Source organism: Phalacrocorax carbo, chromosome 3 (assembly GCF_963921805.1).
Source record: "Phalacrocorax carbo chromosome 3, bPhaCar2.1, whole genome shotgun sequence".
NCBI classification, from domain to species: Eukaryota; Metazoa; Chordata; class Aves; order Suliformes; family Phalacrocoracidae; genus Phalacrocorax; species Phalacrocorax carbo.
In genome coordinates this window covers 30,486,991-30,510,627 of record NC_087515.1, presented here as the reverse complement: position 1 = coordinate 30,510,627, position 23,637 = coordinate 30,486,991, and the positions used below count along the sequence as shown (strand labels likewise).

Here is a 23,637-nt window from a genome sequence, read left to right as displayed (position 1 = left end):
ATAAAATGGCAGAAAGCAGGATAGAGGGTATGCATGCAGCACCCTAAGTAATACAGGCAGTTTGAATACACGGGGACATAGAGAGTTGAAGATGGAGAGGCAGGAGCAGGATTGTCAACTGCAGGAGATGCTGACTTCTTGGCAGTTGGGATGCTAATTTCTTTTAAACATAAAAGTTGACAGATGACGGAGATTTTGATCATTGTAACATCAGACTGAACCTTGCAATGCCCTGATGATTTTGGTTGATTTTAGAGTGGGTCGCTGTTCTGAAACATCACCACTGCTTCATCCACAAGACTGGAGGTAGGGTGCAAATCTCTGAAGGAAAGTGGCCTCCCTGCCTCCCTCTGAATAGTCACATTTTCATCATTATCATAATCATCTTCTTCCTCAGGTGCCTGCTGCTCATTGAGGCCAATCATGCCAATCAGGAGCAAAGGATTAAGACATAGGAGGATGATGATGGTTAGCAATGTTGGGTATCAAACAGCTGTTAAGGGAACAGTGAAATAAAGGGTAGAGAAGAGGTTGATGTCAGGGCCTTGCTGTACCACATTTCTGGCCTGTTGGCTGGAAGCAATTAACGCCTGTAAAGGATAGGACATCTTTGTGGATGGCTGGGAATCAGTCTTATCCCAGATCTATCATAGACACATGAAGTTAAACTCCCTAGGTCTCATTTTTTCCAGTTTGCAACATTTGAATGCTATTTCTCTCTTTACAGGTGTGTGGAGACAAGGGGCTTTGAATATTTCATGGAACATTCATATTACTACTACTACTTAATTTATTTCAGCATTACCTATCTTAGTGTATGGCCTGCTCCACTTGTACCTGCACGCTTGTCCACTTTACCAGATTGGGAATCTTGAAAACTCATCTATTTTCTTCCTTTTCTGCTATAAAAACTTCTATTTGGATCTGGGTGGGTTTTTTTTCTTTATGTTAATGAATAACGTGAGTCACAGAGGCAGAAAAGGGTTTCGTCCAAACCAGAGCACTGCCGTCCCTTCAACATTAAAATTGAGAAATCTCCAAGTAGTTCGGAAATCCTTCATTCTTCATCAGAGATTTTGTCTTTACAGTCTGGAATAAAATGTTTGTTGATAATCTATGAACTTCTGAAATAACTGTTGCAAACCATTATAGATATAATTTAAACGGTACTGCATAAAGGGAAAGCTTGGCTGAAGATGGTTAAAAGGCAGTTCTGGCGTACACAAGCCTCCAGCTTGGAAGCTCTTGCAGACCCCATGTGGAAATAAAACCAGCTCCCAGGAGTGCCTCCTGTCCTACAACAAAACCCCGCCGAATAAATCCGGGTAACAGCCTCTCCCGACCGCCATGTCATATCAGCGGCAGATGAAAAGGGACAGCGAGAAAAAACGCCAGCGACTTTCCCCCGGTTATTTTACTATTTTACTAGGGGGTCCCTTCCCGGAGGAAAGCACTTTATGGTCTAGGAAAGCAGGCTAGGGAGGCAAGGGGTAACATGATCCCCACGCGAACAGCCAGCCGCCCCGGGGCTGCGCTGCCCCGTCACGGCGCCCGGGAAAGAGGCGGGAGAGTAATGGCCACCGCCCCGGTCTCTAACCGCTGTTTGCGGCGCGGCCCGGCCCGGCGGCGGGCCTCGGCCCGGGCACGCATGCGCCGCTCCCGCGACCTGTTGCTGGGGCTTGTAACTTAGGGGCCGGGACGGAGCTCCGCGCCGCACCCCGTGTGGTGAGGAGGGGAAGTGAGGCGAGGCGAGGCGAGAGTACCCCGGTGCAGGTAACGGAGGGCGGGAGCGGCGGCGGCGGCAGCACCACCCCTGGTCGGTGGCGCTGTGTGGGGACGGGACTGGATGGGGCTGCGTAAGGCCGCGGGGGCGAGGGCAGCCCCCAGGAGCGGGCTGCGTTGCCAGGCGGGGCTGAGACCGGCCGCCTCCCACTTTCCCTCCTGAGGAAACAGCTGTTTCCTCTGGCCTTCGTCCCCGCTCTCCCCTCAGCGACGGGACCCCGACCCCCCGCCGGCTGGGGCCGGAGCGTCCCCAGGGGCGTCCCCTCCCTGTGGAGGGGTGGCGGGGGGGTGGGCTAACCCCCTCACCTTCTCCGTGCCCAGAGGCCAGCAGGGAGCCATGGGGCCGGATCCCGTCGCCGGTTACGAGCCCTGGCGTTTCCCGGTGTGCCGCTTGGGGAGGCTGGCCCTGCCGACCCCAGTTGCGGGCTCTTCCCCGGGCCGGGGGCGCTGTCAGGGTCCCAGCCAAAATAAGGGAGAATCGGTTCTAGAGGCCGTACCGGTGCCCGGCTTAACCTGGAGAGGTGGCCGAGTGCCGCCGGCGGCGTGCTGCTGTAGCAGCGCGGCTCCACCCGTGGGAGGTCTGCAGTCCACTTTATCTTCCTGACAGGCCGGCTTCTTTAAAAATAATAGCTTTCAAGAACTGGAAACCGTGTCTGGTAAGATCTAGTGTCTTACTTAAAATTTAGAATGCGGTCTCTGCGGTTGTTAGGACGAAGGTTTCCAAAGTATGTTCAAAAATACTTTCTCTAGTGTCAGCACTAAATTTCAATCCTTAGAAAGCAAGGACAGACTCACGGTACAAATTTTGTGTGGGTGATTTTTTGCCCTTTTTTTTTTTTCCCTGTGATGAAACATGTCAGTTGGGACAAAATTTCTTCCTGATCACGTCACACAGTCTGAAGTTCAGCAAATGCTGTTTTGAAAGGAGTGTTCTCCATGCTGTTTTCCTGCTGTTTCAAGGCAGAACTCAAAGTCATTCATATTCTTGTTTTGGTTTTGTTTGGTTTTCAGCATCCAGAATAGCGCTGTCATCAGTCATGTGCAGTCCTCTTACAGAGGCATGATATCCCAAAAATAGTGTCCCTGGACCCGTGTGATGAGGACCTACAATATTTGCTTTCAAAGGATAGAGTTTTTTGGGGTATGCTTTCTTTATGAATTTCTCAGTCAAAAGTGTGTTCTGCATGAAGCATGCTTTTGTCCCATCAAGTTAATAAGGTCCAAGAAAAGAAATGTTTGAAGCAGAAAGCCCCAAAATAACTGAGGAATTGCCTGCACTGATAAAAAGACCTTTGTATCAATAGCCAAATGTTGTATGGTCTTGTATGTTACTACGTAATCTGAGCAGGTCAGTTGACTAAAATGAAGTAAATGGCTGTTCTCTTAGAAAATTAGAAATACTCTATTCTGTCTTGTTCATGATAGTCTATAATTACTGTGCTGTTCTTTCAGCTGAATTCTACTATTAAAAAAGGAATACCACACAAAATTCCAAGAACAGAGAGGAGCATGTGTATTTGTGTATTAGTTTCCTGTGGAGTTGGTGAATTTGTTAATAATATCAAGGTCTTGACATTTGAATACAAAGTTCACAAGCCGGTACGTTCACACATGCTCATCAATTAGGAGCAGAATCTGCAAACTACTGTTGTTGGAATATCTAATGCCCTGTGTTACTCCTAGAATCAGAAACCAGGCTGGAATAAGTAGTTTTAACATTATAGATTAGAAGATGGAGAAGTTTGTTTTGTGTGGGTTGTCCGTCATCTTCCTTGGGTGTCTGTAGAGGACATGGTCAGTTAGATGTCTGGAATTCTTGCTTGGGGACTGCTACTAACTGAGCCTGTCAGTTATTGTGAAATATTTTACAGGGGAAGATTGTCAGATTTGCCTTTGCTTCTGAAGTAGTTTCATGGCGGAATCTTCCTGTAGTTCTTGTACTTGTAATGTTAGTACACCTCCTAAATACCATCCAGGCTTTTCAGATGGTTGTTTTACCTTTTTTCTTTTTTTTTTTTTTTCCTTTTTAAGGGGAAGACAAAATGAACCCTTTCTTTTTTCTGGATTTTGGACATTCTCATCTAGTCTACTTCTGGAATAGAAGTATACCTCTCAACTCGACAAATGAGATATACTGCTACAGCACTGCCCAGGGCAGCACGGTGCTCCAAGGAGTAACATTTGGTGGAATCCCAACTGTCCTGCTGCTTGATGTAACCTTCTTTTTTGTAAGCCCAGTTTCTATTTCTTGTATTGAAAATCTTTGTGGCCATCTCAGAAGTTAGATTGTTTGGAATTTTCTTATTTATCAGGTAGGGATTTATTTCTTAGAATCTTCAGAATAAGAAATGTGCTAAGGCTGTCTGGGGAACACCAAAGCATTTTTCAAGTATTGATAAAGGTTCACATACATGTAAGATGACAGTGTCACTGTATGTTGGATGTGTAGATGTAGAGAGAGTGCAGAATCATAGGGTCTGTATGTGGAGCCATGGTGGGCTTTGTAGTGGTAGCTCAAATTTCTATGTTTTGTCTTAACTGCAAGAACATTTTTTCCTTACTCTGGGTTTAAGTACTGGGTACCTTTTCAGGGAGGGAACACCATTGCTAACTTGATTGTTTTTTCAAAAGGAAGTACAATATGGAAAATCTGAAATTTCACAGATTTTGCTTTTTAATTAGATTTCCTGAAGCTGTCAAGGAAATAATGTACTGATCAACTCAGTCCTGACCAAAGGAAGAATAGGATTATTTGCTGGTCTGGAGGCTCCAAAACTGGAGCTGATCTGGAGGCCTGAAACTCTAATAAAACTTATGGTTATTTCTATAATTTTGGTCTAGGGGGTCTTAAGCCACCAGAAAAAGAGCTGTAGATCTGAAATTGGCCCGAAAGGTGAGGTTTCTGATAGTAAAATGAGACTAAAGGTATTACATAGTTCCTGAGTTCTAGAAAGCCACTGTGGAAAAACTTAAAATCCCTGTGTAAGGTCCAAGCTGGTAGTTCTGTAGGAACATAGAGGATATTCCTAGAAGTTATGTAGTGGCATTCTTTGCTATTGATTTGGTATATGTAGCATGCTACCATAAATCAATTTTCTGAGGACGTACAGTATTTACTGCTCTGTGTGACTGATGGCACAGCATTTAACAAGATTTAGTTGAGTGTTTGGGAGTGTTTGAGGTTTTTTCAAAGCTGCTGTTGAATTTTAAGATACTGAGTCTCTGCTTTTGAGTTCCTTGCTGTTGAACCTTCCTCTCAAACAGCATTAGGTAGAGAGTTAGATGCAATGTAGAATGTTCCTCTCTCCTTCACATACAGAGTACTGCAATTTATTTAGCAACTCCTGTATTCCTGTGTTCGTGACATGTTTTGTGACGTGTAATTGTCAGTTGATGGGTTTCTGAATATTATTTCTAGGCTGGTTTCCTAAGAAAGTGAGGTTTATATATTGCATTGTCTTCCCATTTTTGTCTGGCAGTTCCTCCTAATAACTGTAGAATACATTAGCCAATTTCAACCAAAGTTGTCAAGGTCTAGAGAACTTCCCTGCTTGTGTAAAGTTTAATAGCCAGATGAAGGAGGAAAATCTAAATTAATATTCCCTGTTGGGAGGAAGGCTCTTACAAGAAGGTTTTATTCATTGTGAAATGTGGAAATCAGCTGTGTAATCTTGACCTATAGATAACCTTGACATATATCCTGTCTGGCCAGTCGGTATTTGCATAGTTCCAAATAAGTTACATCACTAGCACCAGTTTCTAGCCAAACAGGTATGGCATGTAGGAGGGGCTAGGATGTGAGGGCGTTGTGCTACATATGCATAGAAAACAGGCCTTGTTACTTCTGCTTCATTGCTTTGTACAGAGCAACTGGGTTCTTTGAAAAAAGAGAAAAAAAGAAATGCATCAATGAAATACATAGTGGGGTTTTTTTTTTCTCCTTGTTTTCTTCACCTCTTTGAAAAAGTGAAAATACGGGGGGGGAGATAAAAAAATACATTGCAGATATCAAGTATAAGTTTCTGGGCTTTATGAGTTATAATAATATATTACTTTTACTGAAGATAAAAATAATTCTCATACTTGAGAAAATAGTTGAGGCCCCTACAGCCTATTTACATCACTGTTTAAAAATAAAATAAAAGAATAAAATTGCAAGTCTTACATCATAGTTCTGGTCATTAAGTAGTGAATGATAGTAAAGGTGTATTTATGTAAGTTTTGACTTCCTCTGAAGTACTACTTGCTACTTTTCCTGTCACAAACCTTCATACACTTGCATTCGGAAGTGTTTTTGCATACAGTTCTCCTCCTTTATAAATAAGAATAGGAAGGCAGGTGTTCTGCTCCTTTGGTCCCAGACAGGTTGGTTTGTAGCATGGCCACCACTGGATCAGTTAACATATGACAGCTGGTTTAGGGGCTAGGACAGCTTTTTTGACAGTTGCTATATGTCTAAGAATAATTATTATGAAGTGGAAAAATTAATATTCAAAGATCTTTGTTTTTATTTTCTAGATTTTAATATTACTATTTTCCATTATAAGAAAAAGATTCTGGGACTACGGTCGTGTTGCTCTGGTGTCAGAAGCTGAAAGGTAAAAAAGATATGCAGAGTGATTTGTTGAAACCATTTGGGGAATGTTGAAGTAGGTACAGTAAACAGGACTTAAATTAAGTGCATTTGTATCAATTAGATATGTTTGTAATCACATGCACATATTTGTTAAAAATGTCTTCACAGTGCTTTGTGTGAAAAATGTTTCACTCATGGAGTTATTCTTTGTGGTTTGTGTGTTTGGCGCTATTGTGAATTTCATTCTACAGTTGTGAGTTAAGGAAGCGGAGGCAAGAAAATAGGCTGTTTGTCTGCTAACATGTCGGGTACCTACACACTGATGTTTACAGTGTGTTTCTGTGATAGAAGGATATTAACTATTTTGTTTGTCTTGACTGAAGCCCGGTGTCTTCCCATAGCTCCCTATGCAGCCCATGCCATAATATTTCTGAAGGGTTTAAAAATAAAAAAGAAATGCATAATTTTAGATTTCTGAAATTCTTCACTGATTTTTCGTAACACTGCAAATGAGCTTTCGATATTTTTTTTTAAATATTATTTCTACAGGATGGTGTCTTGGGGTGTTTAAAAGCTAGCTGTCTATTTATGAAGTGGGTAAACTTTAACAGCGAGCTTCTTCCTGATATTAGTGGTGTAACTTAAGTTGTGGTAAACTCACAACTAAGCAACAGGAAAGGACTCAAAATGTGGTTTTTCAGGTGTAATCCTTGGACCATTGTGAAAAGTTGATGGCGAAAATAAGATGGGCAATAACTGAGACAGCTAGCTCAGGCAGCAAGAATGAAGATGCTCTGGTAAAGGTTCCCATGTGGGCTGTAGAGGCCTCTGTGGGACAAACAAGTCCTTGAGCAGTCAGGCACCTAGGAACCTATGCTATTGTCCCTGCTGGACTGTGACCTGAGCCAGCTAGGTCAAAATTATCATAGATACACCTATGAATACACTGTGTTTTAACAGGTATTGTCCTGTAATTATGGGCACATCACCATTGCAACATTTCTTTTTAGCAACAAACTAAAAACAAGTACGTTGCTATATTTGAGGGCTACAGAGTCTCTAAATGCTTCTAGCCTTGCAACAGGACTGAATTTGTGTGTGGAGGTGGCCCTGCAGGTAAGGGATTTAATTGTGCAGAGAAGTTCTGAGTAGTGGCTGTAAGAAGAGAGGTGATGGGAAAAGAGGTGATGTTTTGTGATAAGGAATATGTGAACAGGAAGCTATGTTGTAAATCTGATCCTTGCTGGGCTTCCAAACCTGTGTTGCATCGTCTAATGTTACTGTTGTTCAATATCCCAGTAAAACATTGTTTTCTTTCTAGTTTGGTTAAATGCTCTCGCTTCGGGAGCTCATGTGACCTCCCTTTTCAACATGAGACATAGCAAAAGTTTTTATAATTAAGCATATGCTACAATATGAAACCCACGGTTTTCATAAGTGAAAAAAATGGTTTTGTACTACGTCCCTTAGTTACTTCAGAATTGTTAAAGTTGAAATAATTCTGTGGAATTCCATCATCTGTTATTAAAGGTACTTAAAAGCATCATTTAATGTATTTTAGTGAATCAAGATACAACCGATTGTCAACATCTTCATCAATACCTGAAGATCTTGAATATGATAGGGTAAGTATTCTAGAGTTTTGATATTTTTTTTTTTAATGTAATGGGATGGAATCTGTTGTAATTTGCTATTCCACCTAGCCCAGTGAACCAGTCATTAAACTGGAAGGCCATCTATATGCAAAAATTAGTAATGCATTGTGTACTATGTTTTTATAGAACCATACATAACCTCTCTCCGTTTCCTGACAAACTATTGCCATATCACAAACCATTATCTTGTGTCTTGTTTTTTTGAAGTGACTTTTTTTTTTCATTAAGAGGGGGACTATGTGTTAGAGTTTCAAAGGGGAGCCAGGGAAGAAGACAGACTGCTAAATAATTTGTGCTTAAATAACAGTTTTAAAAGTTACACTATGCGCATGTTGCAAATAATACTTAGTTGGTCTTTACAGTACATTGTCTTCCTCATGAATATGAGAAAACTGGATGCAAGTATGAGGCTGGTAATGATTCCATGTGTTCTTAGTGTTGAAAGTGGTTTGGAGTGGAAGGCAATTTTCTGGCCAGACTTTTAATTGGTCCCATTCACGGTCCTTCTAGAGTCTTTGAATTCACACATCTCTCTCATTTTGTGTTGCAGCTTCAGAATGAATCATGTGAGAGTTGTCCAATGGTGGCAGCCTACAGTTTAACATTTTCTAAATGTATCAACTTACTATCTAGCCTTGCAACTAAATAATTGTGTGAGCATGAAAAGCATACTGGTTTTTGATCACGATTGCTCTGCTATTTGTGTAGTTTTCTTCATCTTTTTTTAAAAACCCTAAAGCAGCTTTATCATTGAAACTGTTGAATAAAATTGTGCCTCTCTAGCTTCATACTATTCACTTGAAAGAGGAGGCCTTTCAAGAGACAAGATTTTTTTGAACCATACTGGAACATTCAGTGAGGCATGATCTCTGCTGTACAGTTTCATAGGAGGATTTGTAAACCTATACAAGAAGCCTTTCTGTTAATGTGATCACAGCGTTGTTTCTAACTACCGTTCAACTGATTAGCTTGTATTAGACTCTCATGGAATTTGTCCATGAAATTGGAGAATCTCTGGAAATGGTTTTAGAAAAAATAATAACCTTTTCTGCTTTAAAACAATCCTTTAAAAAAAATTCCTTAGAAGCCTCATTTTTACTTCTGTTCATTGGAGATTTAAGAAGCCCAAGTAATTAAAAAACCCTTAAATACTCCTTGAAGACAGACATATGAGGTACCTTGTAAACAGTATGTGGAGTATGTGGTATTTTTCTGTATGTTTCTAAATGATGATTTCAGACCAATAAACTGCCAGCTTTTTAGCTAAGAGGTTGGCTTAATGGAAACACTTGTCTTAATCTTACGGATTAGAGACTATATTTTTTGTATGATAGCTCTTAAAAAAACTTGCTTTTTTATTTACAGGGGTTTTGTTCTTGGATGACAGCTGCTTTTCGGATGCAGTAAGTATACAAAATGGAAATAATGACCTGTGGTTTGCTTTGCTCTTTTTTAATTAAAAAGGGGGTTTGCAGTAAAAAAAATTTTAGTTTTCCCTCAAGGAGATAGAATGTAATACAAATAGTGATACAGGTGCCTCTGGTGGGATGGAAAACGAATATGAAAACAGGGTCAGCTTATGGGAATACTTCTTCAGGACACAGTCATCCTTCTGCTGGCAGCTCAGGGACTTCCTGATCTTGAGACAGTGTGTGAAGCAAAGTGAATCTATGGCATTTATATGGATCCTGAGCTAATAACTAGGCTCTAGGCTCTTACCCTTCAAAGAGTACTGTGTGGGTGTTCCCCTCTTTGAAGCCAGTAGGGCCCTGGGCTGGAAACAGGGTTTTCCTGCAAGGATTTCTGTGGAGAACTGGTGGTTTAGTTGGGGCTGGAATTGAGTAACTAGGAAAAGCTCATCCCACTGTTTCCTGGCAACTGAGCGTTAGTTAGACCTGTGGTGTTTGTTCTTTATATCTCTTGGGGCTTAGTAAATCATGACTTTTAAAAAATCATTTGCTAGCTTGGGTATGTTGAAACAAAAAAAAGGGTGGGGATTGAGCCTGTCTTTCTCCATTTTTGCTAGTTCAGTTCCTTCCCTTTCCAAAAACTCCTATTATAATGGTCTGTCCTGCTGACAAAGGATACGTGATGAGAGTTCCTTCCAAAGCCTGTTAATATATTCTGTTAACTGGATGTCATAAGAGTAAAGTGATTCTATTGTCATTTTCCTCATGGGGAGTCTTTATGGAGATGAGTGAACACTGTCACAGTGTGATCTTAGTTTGAGAGCTAGGCTTAACACCTTGTGACTGTCATAAAGCAGGAGGTCACAGCAAATTACTTTGTCCTCTTGTAGACTGAAAGAACTTGGATTTATATTTGCTTTTCAGATTACTTGTTTCCATCTTAAATTCCCTCATGTTAGTTTTTGTATGTTGATACTGCACAAGAAAAAGACATTTTTGGAACTTGTATTTATGTATGAAAGAACACAACCATGTTGCAAACGGATAGGGATTGATGGAGATGTCACTGGATAGACTGAGAAATTAGTGTCTGTTCAAACTGCCCACCCCCACCCCGCAAAGCCCCAAGGATATTAAGTAGACTGACCATGTGCTTTTCTGTCTATGATGCAGCGATGATGAGATTCATGAGAGATGTGGTGAAGATGCAATACATTACCTTGCCTTCCAGCGTCACATCATCTGTTTGTTGATTGCTGTCAGCATTTTGTCTGTGTGTGTCATATTGCCTGTCAACCTATCGGGTAATCTACTTGGTAAGAATTTTTTGTGTATTCTGAGAAGATTTTGTGGTTTACATCACTGCAAAAATTTTTGGAATTTTTTTATTTTGGTAAACTTTGTAGGGTATTCCCCCCCTGCCCCAGTCTGATGTGTGTGTCATTTTGTGTTAAATTTGTATGAGAGTAGAGGGTTCTTTAAACATCTGGCAAAAACTGTTGTCAGAAACAAGATGGCAGACTACATGCAGACGTAGATGGCTAGACCTAGAAGGCTCAAGGCAGAATTAACTTGACCTACGCTGTCTTAACCAGTGTTTATCTAGGTGCTCTTTGTGATTTTTATTGGTTGTGATTGCCAATGGAAACTGTCTTCACAGTTGAGAAATCTTTTTCTAGCATGCAGTCTCAATCTCTTCTGTTGCAATTTGAGATCACTGGGGAGAACAGATTATTCTTTTCCTCTTTGCAATATTCTTTTAGCTGCTTGAGTATTACCTGTCCATCTGTGCTTTTTCCTCTTTTTTTGATAAACCAGACCAGTTAATTCAGTGATTAATAAGAAGTGTTTTCCATTTGGCCGACCATAAAATCATCAGCCATCCTCTGATTTTTATTTTTTAATCTAGCTAGACTTCTCCCATTGTTCCTTTCTGTCTTGGTTCGTGGCTCCAAACTGGATAAATCTTCTCGCACTTTGACAGTGCTGGCTAGACAAAGAATTATTTAATGTTTCTTGCAGTCTAGTCCTGATTATGTCTGCCAGTGTGACACCTACCATTATTGTCTCACACTCAAGAAATACAGTAAGTGTGTCCTCTAGTCTGCCATTCAGGTTGCTAATGAGAGTACTGGTGGCCAGAATTCTGTTATATCCTGTTTAAACAGTCTTCAGTTTTTGATAATGAGCCCTTATAAGCCCATTTTATACCTGGCTTTGTATCAGTCTTGTCAAGATCATGTTTACTGAGTTCTTCACTGTTGATCATCTTGGTGAATAGTGATGTAAAAAAAGGCAATAATTCATTTGGTTTTCCCAGGAGCTCTCAAGCAGAGCATTTGCTTGTGTTTTGTTTTGTTTGTGCCTATACCACAGCAATTGCATCTTATTTTGTGTACTGGCCGCGCTGATCTTTGTCCCTATAATTTATTCTCTTCAACTGTCTTTAATAATGAGGCATAGTTTTTGTTTTCAGTTTTAGAGAGCCTTGTGACTTAACCCTCATCTGTAATGGGAAATATCGTACCTGTGCCTTTAGTGTTGCTTCTTTGTGGAACTCCCATCTCTGACTTCCCTTTTATGAGCTCTTTCTTAGCAATTCTCCGTTTATATTAATATCTGCTTTCTTAAAGACCATTGCTGTTCTTTTTTTCTTCTTTGCATTTATTTTCTTGTTCTATCAAAGGACCCTTTGTCACTTCACAGTCACTTCTTCCTTGCTTTCCATCTCTGTGTCCTCAGCCAGCATCCCTAGTTCTACAGAATCAAACCCAACACAACTGGTGCCCTAGTTGCTGTCTTCACTTCCTTCATGAAGTAGAGAGAGAGATGCTGGTGCCTTCAAAGAACTTACAGAACATAGTTCCCTCTTCGGGTGTAGTTACTACCTGTATATTTATACCAAAATGGATTTTTGTAATACTCATCCATTTGTGTGCACTGTCCTTCTCTAACTACAATTTGGTAAAAGTTAGAGTATCTTGGATACCAATAGATGCTCTCTGTTAATTTAAATGGCAACAGTATGGCTGGCCTTTTAAAGCAGGAAAATACAGCTTCTGTTTTCCTGCATTAATTTTTGTGGTGCTAGGAAATACAGCTGAAAAACAAATATGAAGTTTTAGTGTCTCTCTCCTTCCTCCTCCCCTTCCACCATATGTTGATTTTGTGCATTTGCAGTTCTTCCTGTTGTGATGGCTTAACTTGCAATGTGGTTTAACAGTCTATGCTAGAAGATTGTTTAGCTTTCCAGATACACTTAGCTCTTTTTCCTTTGAACATGTATTCAATTTTCACTCACTTGCATTAGCATTTTTTAAAATACTTGATAGTCCAGAGAAACAATGTCATAGCAACTTTCTCATTTTTGACCTTAGTAAGATTATCAGTACTGTTTTGTCAACACTGGATTAAGGCAGTTTAAAAAACTGAGATAAGAAATCAGTGAAGGTGGAATAAAAGTATGAAGGAAATATGTTCAAATCTCTAAACAATGCTGTTAATGGATGTGAAGGGAGATTGGAGGGAGAAAGGGAACTGCTGCAAAGACCTAGTATTCAGATTTTTAAAGGAATCTATTATTTCTCTTGATGGGTTGAATGTGGTGTAATCCTGGCTTGTGGGTTGTTTTTTGTGTTTTGTTTGTTTGTTTTTTTCAACTTTAAAATGCAGTGTAAACCCACGTTGATTATCATTCTAAATCTTTTTAACAATGAGCATGCTCAGCATGAAAAGAAAGTATATCAACATTTTTAAAAAAAGAGAGTAAAAGATGACTTTCTGATAGTTTGCATGTTGCACCAGTTAATTATGCTACTTGGTTTTGTTCTTCCTAGATAAAGATCCCTATAGTTTTGGAAGAACAACTATAGTAAACTTAGGAACTGGGTAAGTAAATCTTGCAGAGTACTCTTATGCTTATGTCTGTTTCCTGTCATAATCTCCAAACACATGAATTGATGCTTGCAGCATGGCTCATGGGGTAGGAATTACTTATTCACGCTTCATCAACTGAAACTGGGATATGTTCTACCTCAGGCTATGCAGTTACAGTGCTGATAAGAAATCTGGAGAGTTGGCTTCTACTGTCTCAGCTCTTACTTCTTACACCACATGTTTCTTTTGGCTAATGACTGCACATCTAGTGATTTTGTTTTCGGAAATCTCCACATTAAAAGAAACCATATTTCAGAAGGAAAATAAAGCTGACAGCTTTACTAGAACGTGTAACTCGGATGATTTAAATTCTCTTACATCAGATTTATGCGTGTGCATATCTTTCCTATCTGAGATCACAATTAAAATTCTGTAAAAGAGGGAAAACAGAGATGCTAAGCTGTGCAGTTTCATCTGTTTTATTACTTGATCAATGCATATCTATCCGTGCTACTACATCCAGTAGAGTTTCTGCCCATGCACTTTGGTTGTTTTTTTTAAACTGTGTTATGCATCCTAGTAACTAGTGGGGATTTTTATTTGTAAAATAGGTTCCTGTATTTTAGGTGAAATGTAATTACTAATGCTCTTCACAGAACTGAAGAACTGTTCACAGAACAGAACTTCTGTAAGCTTTGGGGAAGGAGCTGTCAGAGAAGCAGAACTTATGCCCTCTATTAGGCTGTTTTCAATTTGAGTAAGGATCGTGTTCGAGGAGAGCTCAGTTATGCACTCAGCACGGTAACTAATAAGGCCAGTAAAAAAAGTTTGGCAAATAGCATGGTGTGTGCTATTGGTCATCTGAATGAGAAGGCGCAAGCCAACTGCTTCCTAAAAATGTCCATGTCATAGAATATGTGTTTTCTTTGTAGGTCTGTTACCCATAGAATTTTATGATAAGCAAGTAACCCTAATGGCTGTCCAAGGCATCTGCATAGGGGTGACTGATTATCAGTAACTACCTTTTTTTTTTCCTTCTTGTTTTGTGTTCAGTGAGAGGTTCTCATCTGCTTAGCATTTTGAATGGCTACTTCTATCAGTTGGACAATTAGTTCTTCCTGTTTCTCATATTCATAACATTTTGTCCAACAGTAATAATCTTCTTTGGCTGCACACGGTTTTTGCTGTTGTTTACCTGATTCTGACCGTTGGCTTCATGAGGCATCACATGAAGTATGTCACATATAAAGAAGAAAACATAGTAAGTTTCTGTACTGGGATGAAAAAAAACATCATGTTTGCAGGTGGATAATGCTAAAAAACCAAATTGCTAAGATGCCTCCTGTTTGCTAGAATTTGACGTGAGAAGAAATTCCGTGAAAGCAAAGCTCTACTGAGTGAATCGTGAACATGGATGGAGAGAAGGGGCTTGGGGAGGAGTTTGTGACGTTTTAGTGAAACCTATTACCAATATCGACATTGAACGTGGTGCTATCTTGAATAGATGCAGTTCCCATCAATAGTAAAATTTCCTGCCTTTTTTCCCCCTCTACAACGTAGCTACTTGTCCTGTGTCACTGCCTTCCTCATATTCTTGTTTTCTCTTTCGTGATGTGGTTTCTTGAAATTGCAGTTGCATTTTCCTTTGCAGGTTAAGTGCACGTTGTTTATAACTGGTCTTCCGAAAAATGCAAAAGAAGAGGCAGTACAAGGCCATTTCACGTAAGTTCCATGCTTGAGTAGTATCATTAGGAACAGGAGATTTAAAATTGTCCTAGTAGTTTTACCTGCCCAAGCAGAAATGTGTTTTGAATTTTGCACTGTTTAAAATTCATATTATTATATCCGTCTTCTAAAAGCATAACTTATTCCCCAGACAGAATTGAGAAAAGATTATATTTCAATAAAGTTAGTTAGCTGATCTTAAAATTAGAATCTAAGAAAGTGGCTTTGTGTTCACACTTTCCATTCATGCTCCCACATGGCCTTTACTTGGGAAAAATGCTGCACACCTCACATTAAAGTAATTTTCAGTAACTGTCTTTCTGGAAGTCTCCACTCTGATACCTCATCAGAAATGAAATGAGTGATTGAGATGTCAGGTAGACATCAGTGATGCTCTTTGAAACAGCTTCTCATTGTACTTTCTGTTCTTATTGTTCTCAAGTACTGCTTCCTTTTCAGTGCTGCCTACCCAACTTGCACTGTACTGGAGGTCCAGTTGTGTTATGATGTAGCCAAACTTATTCATCTCTTCAAAAAAAGGTACTCGTTTTTGTAATCTACCTGAGTTTAGCATAATTTTATGGATCCTTTGCCAGTCCTTAATCAACATATACCAGTAGTACTAAGTTTGCACATACTAGAAGATAATTTTGTTTTTGAAGTTCTGGACTTCAGTTAGATTAATCTGTGTTTTAAGGTGAGTTGTGGGGCACAGCCTGTTTCTTGTAGGTGTGATATGTTGTGTGTTGCATAAGCTAAGCTTTGGCTCAAGCAGGGGGGTTGGACAAGATGATCTCCAGAGGTCCACTCCAACCCCTAGCATTCTGTGACTTGCTGGTTATTTGTTTATATATGTATGTATGTATTTAATTATTGTCAGGCAGTACAAAGTGGAAAACCCAACTATTTAATTAGTAGCTCTGGGATCCTGCTTCTTTGGCCAGAGGTGCTGGTCACAGGAGGAAAGTGTTATCTTCTGGGCCATACATTAGGGTTTTTTGTGGAACCTCACTGCAAGTGTAGGGTGTATAACGCTATTGCAGATTTGAAAATAAATTATACAAAGTAGCCGAAATAAGATATATTAATATCTTTGGTGACCGATTGATTTGTTATCGGTCCTCAATGTAACTTTTTTAACTTTTTTGTCTTGGGGATTATATTCTTCTTAAGCTTGATGTTGGTGCTGTTTTCTTGCAAAATGTTATGAATGTATTTTTCTGTCCAGAAAACAGGCAGAAAAAAGCGTGACTTACTATGAACACCTGCATCAGAAGTATGGCAAGCGGGTCCAAATCAACCCTAAGCCATGTGGTCAGTTCTGCTGTTGTGAAATGAGAGGGTGTGAGAGGGTAAGAGATTTGTGTTCATTTTTAGTTATGGCTAGGTAGACTGTTAGAAGATTAAAGAATAGCTTTAGTGTGACATCTGCTTGAGCTTCAGAAAATTCATTATTAATTTATTGCAGATAGCTCATCCTTCATGTTCTTGCTTTGTACAGAAAAGGAATTCCCCAAAACTTTTAAAATGTAATCTTAGTGCAATATTTGAAATACAAGAAAAACTTCCTGTTAGTCTTTGCGTTGTGACATGATTTGTTATTTGTGGAAGTAGTATAAGGAGGAGAGACTATAGTTTGTGTAAACTGTATTTTAGTGAAGATATTTGCCATCTGGTACCTGGATGTAACAGTCATCAATTTCCCAACAGGAGGATGCTGTAGATTATTATACTAAAGTTAGAAATGAACTGATGGAAGAATATTCAAAAGAGGAACAAGCTGTTCATAATAACCCACTGGGAATGGCTTTTGTAACATTTCAAGAGAAATCCATGGCAACCTAGTAAGTTTTGTGTGCTGTATTGTTTGTACTTTTTAACTGTAATAGTACAACTGATCTCCTGTTTGTGTCGCTTGTTTGCTTATGTTGGTTCTTCTTCCTTTCTTCTTCTTCTCCACCATCCTGTGGATTTAGTCTGCTTTGCTTTCTGGTAAGTTTTCCCATAAATGTGCATTTAGCCTCTGTGCTTCAAGTGAAGAAAATATTTGAGGGACTAAATGGCTGTGGTCATTTATTGGGATAAGGAGCCTTTCTCTTCTGTGTGGGATTCAGTCCATCAGTGTAGGTTAATAGTAGGCCGTCTGGCCTACTAATTGGCTCTTGAATATGAGTTACTGATTTCTCAATTTTATACTGTGCAAATGGTCCAATTACCAAACTGTCCCAGTGGCTGCAAATAACGCTGCTAGTTAATCATCTCAACAAAGCAGAGTCAGTGACTGACCCGACCATAGGTGGTAGATACACGTTATTATAGATATATGCGTAGGCCTAGTATCAGAAGCTGTTCAGTACTTTTTACTCAGTCATTTGTAGAGAAGTGCATGTAGCCTCTCATTTTCTGTTGACACTTTGTGAACATCTTTTACTAACACCAAGTGTTAGTAAAGGGAAGCAGAATAATATTTGTATTACAAAAGTAACCTATCATGCTTTTCTATTCTTTGTAGCCTCTCTGATTTAAATTGTCTGCATTCTTTTGACCTTCAAGTCATGTTAGAGACACAGTCATTCAGGCACTTTTTCAAGGAAGTCCAGGGTATAGAATACCCGGCAAGAATTTGAGGTACTGGAGGAAGTTTTGCATGCTGTTCTTTAACTGAGTAGTGCTTGTGTGGTGAAATCTGTCCCCTTCCTAATTTTGTAACATTACACACTGTATTTAGAGAATCTAGAGCATGAAATAATATTTTAAGATGTGAAACTGGAAGAAGAAATAAGCACTGAAGTTCCTTCTCTAGCTGCTGATTTGTTGTATACCTATTTTGATGGGATAGTCTCTCCTTGGGCATATGTTCTGAGTTGCACTGCTGACATCTCTGAGTTGAATTATCAAGGACTGAGAAGATTTTAGTTTGTTTAGCTTGGAATTTTGTTCTCTGAAAAGTTCTATTAGATTACATGTGAAGCTGAGACTACCATCAAATCAGAAAGTTATTTGGTGCCCTTAGTAGGCTCCACAGAGTTCTGAAATAGGATAGGAGAAACACGATGCCAGGACTGGAGTCCGGTGGTTGTAGAAGCTCGGTTAATCACTGTGCTCGGTAGTATGGCTGGTAGTGCTGATATGTCAAAGTGTAACTAACTTTCTTAAATATTTGCTGCTGCAAGATGCTGGCAATTTGACATCACTACTTGAATTCTGATAAGGTAAAGATCTGGGTTTGGGGGGTTATTTTTGTTTGTTTGGTGTTCATGTGTGTGGTTCTTTGTTTTCTTTATGTTAACAGCACAACTGAGAAGCAAGCACATTCAGGAATTTTAGAGTTTACCCTTCCAAATATAATATATACAGTTTCCATGCTAGCGTCATAGACCTTATCTGGAGTGGAACTTGTTTTACACAGTAATGCACACACAGTTGTACTGTCTCTGGATATATGCCTAGGACTTCTGTTGCTGTGTTTTGAGAAATCCTTGAAAGTGTTTATTCTGGCCATGTTTAAATACATTGTTAATCAACTCATAATATTGGAAGATGAAGTTAAGTATTTTGATTATTTTATGAGTGGGTGAAAGAGGATAATATTTTGAATTGTGAGAACACCAGCATGATAAAAAAATTCTGAGAATTGGTACTCAAGGCAAAATTTGGCTAGTTTTGATACTGGTGTAATGAAATGAGAGGGCAGACTAATTCTTTAGTCTGCTTTGATTTGAAAACAGCTGTAATTACATAAAGAGGTGTTTGGAGAGCTGGCTGTCTCTTATTTTTTCCAATGCTCTCATGCTTTGATGTATTTTTAAAATATTTTTTAATACAAGTTACTGCTGCTGTTTGTGTTGGTAGAAGCATTGAACAGTTTGAACCAAGGCTGCTTTTTGTTTCCAATTTGTCAGATCTCAGAGACCTGTGGTAGTAACTGTTCATATGATGGTCATGCATAATATAACATTAGATTGTTGCCTAAGTACTGCCTTGGTCTCTGGTTATTTAAAGTAAAAAAAACCCTTTATCGCTATTCCCAGTCTTTCTCATTACATATGCAGCATTTTCAGGTGTAAAAATATAGAAAAATCCTCCTCGACTTTTTCTTCCTTACAGTATCCTTAAGGACTTCAATGCCTGCAAATGTCAGAGTATTAAGTGTAAAGGAGAACCCCAGCCATCATCCTACAGCAGGGAGCTGTGCGTATCAAACTGGGAGGTTATGTACGCTCCTTACCCTGAGAATATTTGTTGGTAAGATTCCTGTCTTACATCTATTTGTGTATGATAATGTATGTTTAGAATGGGGCTAAGAGAAGGTGGCTGAGTGTGTTTTTCTTTAACCCTAAACTAAGACTTCTTGTAGCATTTGGATGTGGCTGATATGCATATTTATTTCCATTACTGGTGTTCATTGAGCGTGGGGAGGCCTCTCAGAAGCTGACTAGAGTTTTGCCACCCCAAAGTTCTGGTACCTACAGTTCCTGTTAACAAAAAAACCCCAAACCAACCAACAAACAAAACCCAAACGAAACCAGAACACACACACATGCACACACCCCTCACACCCCACCCCACCACCCCCCTAAAAAAACCCAACACAGAACACCTACAAACAAACAAAAAACCCCGAACTACAAAAAAGTATTGAGTATTCTCCAAGCGTGTGGGTTTTTTTTTTGAGTTCCCACATGCCGAGTATAATTTGATCCACCCTGTGAACTATGGTCTGTCTTCTGACATCTTTTTACTGACCCAGTAAATTTCCCAGACTTTACCCACTGCATACAGGAGACAGATAAATGCTTTTTGAATTAAACTGTTCCTGTGCTGCCTTCTGTCACAATTATAGGCTAAAAATGACTAAACGTTTTTCCAATTGCTTTGCAAATAACCTAGGATTAGGTCAATATAATCCCCTGTTCATATAACAGTGAATTTGTTGTGACATTTCCATTACCCAATCCAAAACTGCAAGTGGGACACAAACATACACAAGTTACTGTATGTAACTTTTATTTTTTAAGTACACTTTTTTCCCTAATGATTTTAATAGGAAATTCAAGGTGACTTCAAGGTGACTATGCCATCTATTCCTAATATTTGAGAGGTTTCCTCTAGAACTACAATTCTGCAGTTGGGAATAAAGTACAGAATCTGTAACCATAAAGCAAACAACCATGATTCTTAGCTGTGTCTCTTGGCAGCTGCGTAATTTTGAGACACAAATTAAAAATCTCTTGCAAGCTGCTTTCCAAGTAGGGTCAGTTTGATCTGCCTTTTTCATGAAAGGGTTCTTGCATGCATGTGTGCTTCATTTCTTCTTCCTTTCTTCAAGCACTGTCTTGTGGACGCAGGAAATGATCGTTGAGACTCAGTGGGTTGAAGCAATTACAAAGCTTTTCTAAACATCTCTGAGAGGCGAAGATGGTGGGGATTTGTGGTTGGTTGGTTTTTTTATTTTCTGTTCTTTTTCTCCCCCCCCCCCCCCCCCCCCCCCAAGAAGAGAAGGCACAGGGATTTACCAAGTTACTTACCCAGGTTTAGAAAAAGACTTGTCATAATATATATATTTTTTTTTAATAGCAAATGCTTACTGCTTGTTTTTATGTCCTTTTTATTTTTTTTTTCCAGGAAAAATCTTTCAGTGGGTGGACTGAAATGGTGGTTTAGATGGGCTTGCATTAATTTGCTGCTTTTTATTGTGCTCTTTTTTCTTACTACTCCTTCCATAATCATCTCAACCATGGACAAGTTCAATGTCACTAAACCTATTCACTACCTTAATGTGAGTATCACCATATGTTTGTATATAGCTGTGTATCAGACCAAAATGTTGATAAACTGACAATTGTATAGTAAGACAATGAAACAATGTCTATAAGCTAAATTCAGTTGAAATTCTCAGGATTGTTTTACTTAACTGCTGATTAAAAAGCATACATCCAGAATGAGGTCTTTAGTCCTCTTTTGTTCCTTGATAGTAGGCTGAAGTAATTTCACCTGAAACTTTGTATTATTATAAATGTCTTAGTTGTTTGTAGTAAAAATTTGCATTCCAGATTTATGCAATTCTAAATTTTGTAATCAAAAACCTTTGCCAAAAATGGAATCTGAAGTCCAACTTGTAATTTGATTTTTGTGATGAGAAGGAGGGAATTCAGATTTTAAAACCATAGCTTTTTACATCAGAGTTTATTTTGCTTATTGGATTCAAAATAGGATGGCATATATATCTAGTCCTAGTTTGACTGCAGCTCAAGTGTCTTGCAAAATGTTCATTTTAAATACTTCCCCAAGCTAGTATCAATGGCATCAAAACTGATTGTGAGACTTCACTCTCATGAAATTTAATTCCCAATCCTACTCGTTTTTTGTCTTGCACACCAATGCTTGCTCATTTTAAGACTGTATCTGAATATATTTTCCACAGTCAAACCTGCTATAATTTAGAAAAAGGCAAAATATTGCAATGTCTGTTCTACCACGTCTGCATTAAAATGTTTGTAATACTTTTTTTTTTTTTTTTTTTCCCCCTCCACTAGAATCCCATCATCAGTCAGTTTTTCCCAACGCTCTTGCTCTGGTCCTTCTCAGCTTTACTACCAACAATTGTCTATTACTCAACTTTGCTGGAGTCCCACTGGACAAAGTAAGCAAGATTTTCCTCTGTTTTGGCCTTATCAGCTGAATTACTAAAATCAAAGGAGAAAGGGCTTATCTTTCATGTAGCTCTTCAGCCTGCAGACCTCTCACAGCAGGGGATGTCATGTTCTTGTCTCTTTCTAATGTTATAGCCAATACCTTGGAGCTAAAGTAATTCGTGACCAATGCAGCAAGTATAATCTGACCACATGATTTGCTTATGCTTTTCCCTCTGCCTCTTTATGTTTATTCAGAAAAAAAATGTATAAGCAGGCTCAGGGGGTGCAGCTTGAACAGGAGCATGGGAGATGCCTTTGATCCCATAACTAGCTTGCTCTCTGGGAAGATGGAAGGTGTGGGTTTGGATCCCCTCCAGGCTGAGAACATCACAGAACCCCAGAATGCCACTTCAACAGAAAGTGCTCCAAGTGCTGATGTGCTACTTATAAAAAAAGTCATCCATCTTTTTGTTGTTTTATGTGAAAATGGTCTGGATGTAACTCTTGGCGCACAATTCAGTTGCTGTGGATATTGTTAGTGGTGAACTGAGAAGACCTATGGGACCAAGGCCCAGCAGATGTGTAAATGCAGGGTTTTCAGATATGACCGGTGCACTCTAGAGATGTCAAGCACGATTATGTGCTGCTAACTTGAAGAGCTCAGCACAGCTTAGTTTGGCAGATCAGATTTCATACCTAGTTTACCTACAGTTGGATAAAAGCATGATACTGCACACTGAATCCCAGCTTCACTTGACTTCACTCAATCTTTTCATAATGCCTGCAGCCATTTTTTGTTTTTCATATGCTAAGGTCAAATTTTTTTGACTTAATATTTTTGTGCCATTCCCTTGAAAGATATCATGTCCAGAATCTACTGTTTATTTATCAAAGTTGTCTACTTTTCGTCAACTTTTTTTTAGGTAGTTGCAGTAGGCACATGAACTTTGAGCCCTTCTCAATCAGTGGAAATAATTTTCTAAAGGCACTAGCGATCACAGATCTGATTTCAAGCCTCAGTATAGTTATACTGATATGTCCCACAGTGCCCAAGGGCTACATGATCCTATAATAAAACCTCTGTGGTTTTAATGCCCTGTCAGATACCACCTTTAACTGTCTGAATTGTTTATAGCAGTTGCTGCACTTTTCTGGTAACAGCGTGTCACTAGATGGATGTTTCTGTTACTGTAGTAAGAGTGTAGCATTAGTAGTGTCATGTTGTTTCCAAAGTCTTGACACTTGGCAAGGACAGTCAAGTAGCTTGTTTAAGTGTCTGGTTTCTTGGCAGTGGTGCCCTTTTATGAACTGCCTAATCCCTCTTGGCATAACACTTGAAGAGCTGTTTGTTTACAAGCTGTTGTGAGATGTAAGTATCGTTGGATGAGAGACCAGCTGTGATTGTCGCACATCCCCTTGTGGCGCAGACCTGTAGTGATGCTAATGCAGAGTCTGGATTAATGTTCAGGAATGTTTTCTTTGCCCAAGAAGATACCGAGAGCCTGCTTGGTCCAAATTAGTGAATATCTCAAAGATGCTTGTTTTGCAAGTATTGTGCAGCAATGTGATATGGTGGGGGAAGCTGGAAGTCTGATGGCTGCTGACATTCTCTGGGCAAGATCCTTGATGTGTTGGTGTCTTTCAAATGAGTTTCTTACTCGGTGACTTTTTGTGTTGGTAGATCTGCAGAGAACAGAATAATGATGCATAAAGTCTACATATTTTTGATCTTCATGGTATTGATTCTGCCCTCCCTTGGTCTGACCAGGTAAAGAATCAAAGTGTAACAGAGTAATGTTTGAGTATTTTTATCATACACTTGTGTTGCTGGTTGCGGTATAGTTGATTTACCCCCACTCCCTCCAGTGTGTATGGCTGTATTGTCATTACACACTGGATTTCAATGTTTGTCTTTTCATCTGATGACCTCATAGCCCTTAAAATTTCCAAAGGCTGATTTTTCTTTTAGCAAAGAAATT

At 39.3% G+C, this 23,637-nt stretch overlaps 1 protein-coding gene across 2 annotated transcripts in view; it reads left to right on the top strand.

The window, feature by feature from the left end:
• The first annotated feature begins 1,495 nt into the window (after positions 1-1,495).
• The window catches only part of TMEM63A (transmembrane protein 63A), a 32,790-nt gene continuing 10,648 nt past the window's right edge, over positions 1,496-23,637 (top strand). The window contains exons 1-17 of one of the 2 annotated variants that reach the window (XM_064446363.1): positions 1,496-1,773; positions 2,794-2,923; positions 3,814-4,010; positions 6,301-6,380; positions 7,920-7,983; positions 9,379-9,416; positions 10,596-10,738; positions 13,259-13,310; positions 14,451-14,559; positions 14,950-15,020; positions 15,483-15,563; positions 16,252-16,375; positions 16,734-16,867; positions 19,131-19,268; positions 20,649-20,802; positions 21,560-21,666; positions 23,340-23,426. In XM_064446363.1, the coding sequence (XP_064302433.1) occupies positions 3,825-4,010; positions 6,301-6,380; positions 7,920-7,983; positions 9,379-9,416; positions 10,596-10,738; positions 13,259-13,310; positions 14,451-14,559; positions 14,950-15,020; positions 15,483-15,563; positions 16,252-16,375; positions 16,734-16,867; positions 19,131-19,268; positions 20,649-20,802; positions 21,560-21,666; positions 23,340-23,426 (1,568 nt within the window). In that variant the 5' untranslated portion in view covers positions 1,496-1,773; positions 2,794-2,923; positions 3,814-3,824. The remainder of the gene's footprint in view (positions 1,774-2,793; positions 2,924-3,813; positions 4,011-6,300; positions 6,381-7,919; positions 7,984-9,378; positions 9,417-10,595; positions 10,739-13,258; positions 13,311-14,450; positions 14,560-14,949; positions 15,021-15,482; positions 15,564-16,251; positions 16,376-16,733; positions 16,868-19,130; positions 19,269-20,648; positions 20,803-21,559; positions 21,667-23,339; positions 23,427-23,637) is intronic. The other variant, XM_064446362.1, reaches the window with a different exon arrangement.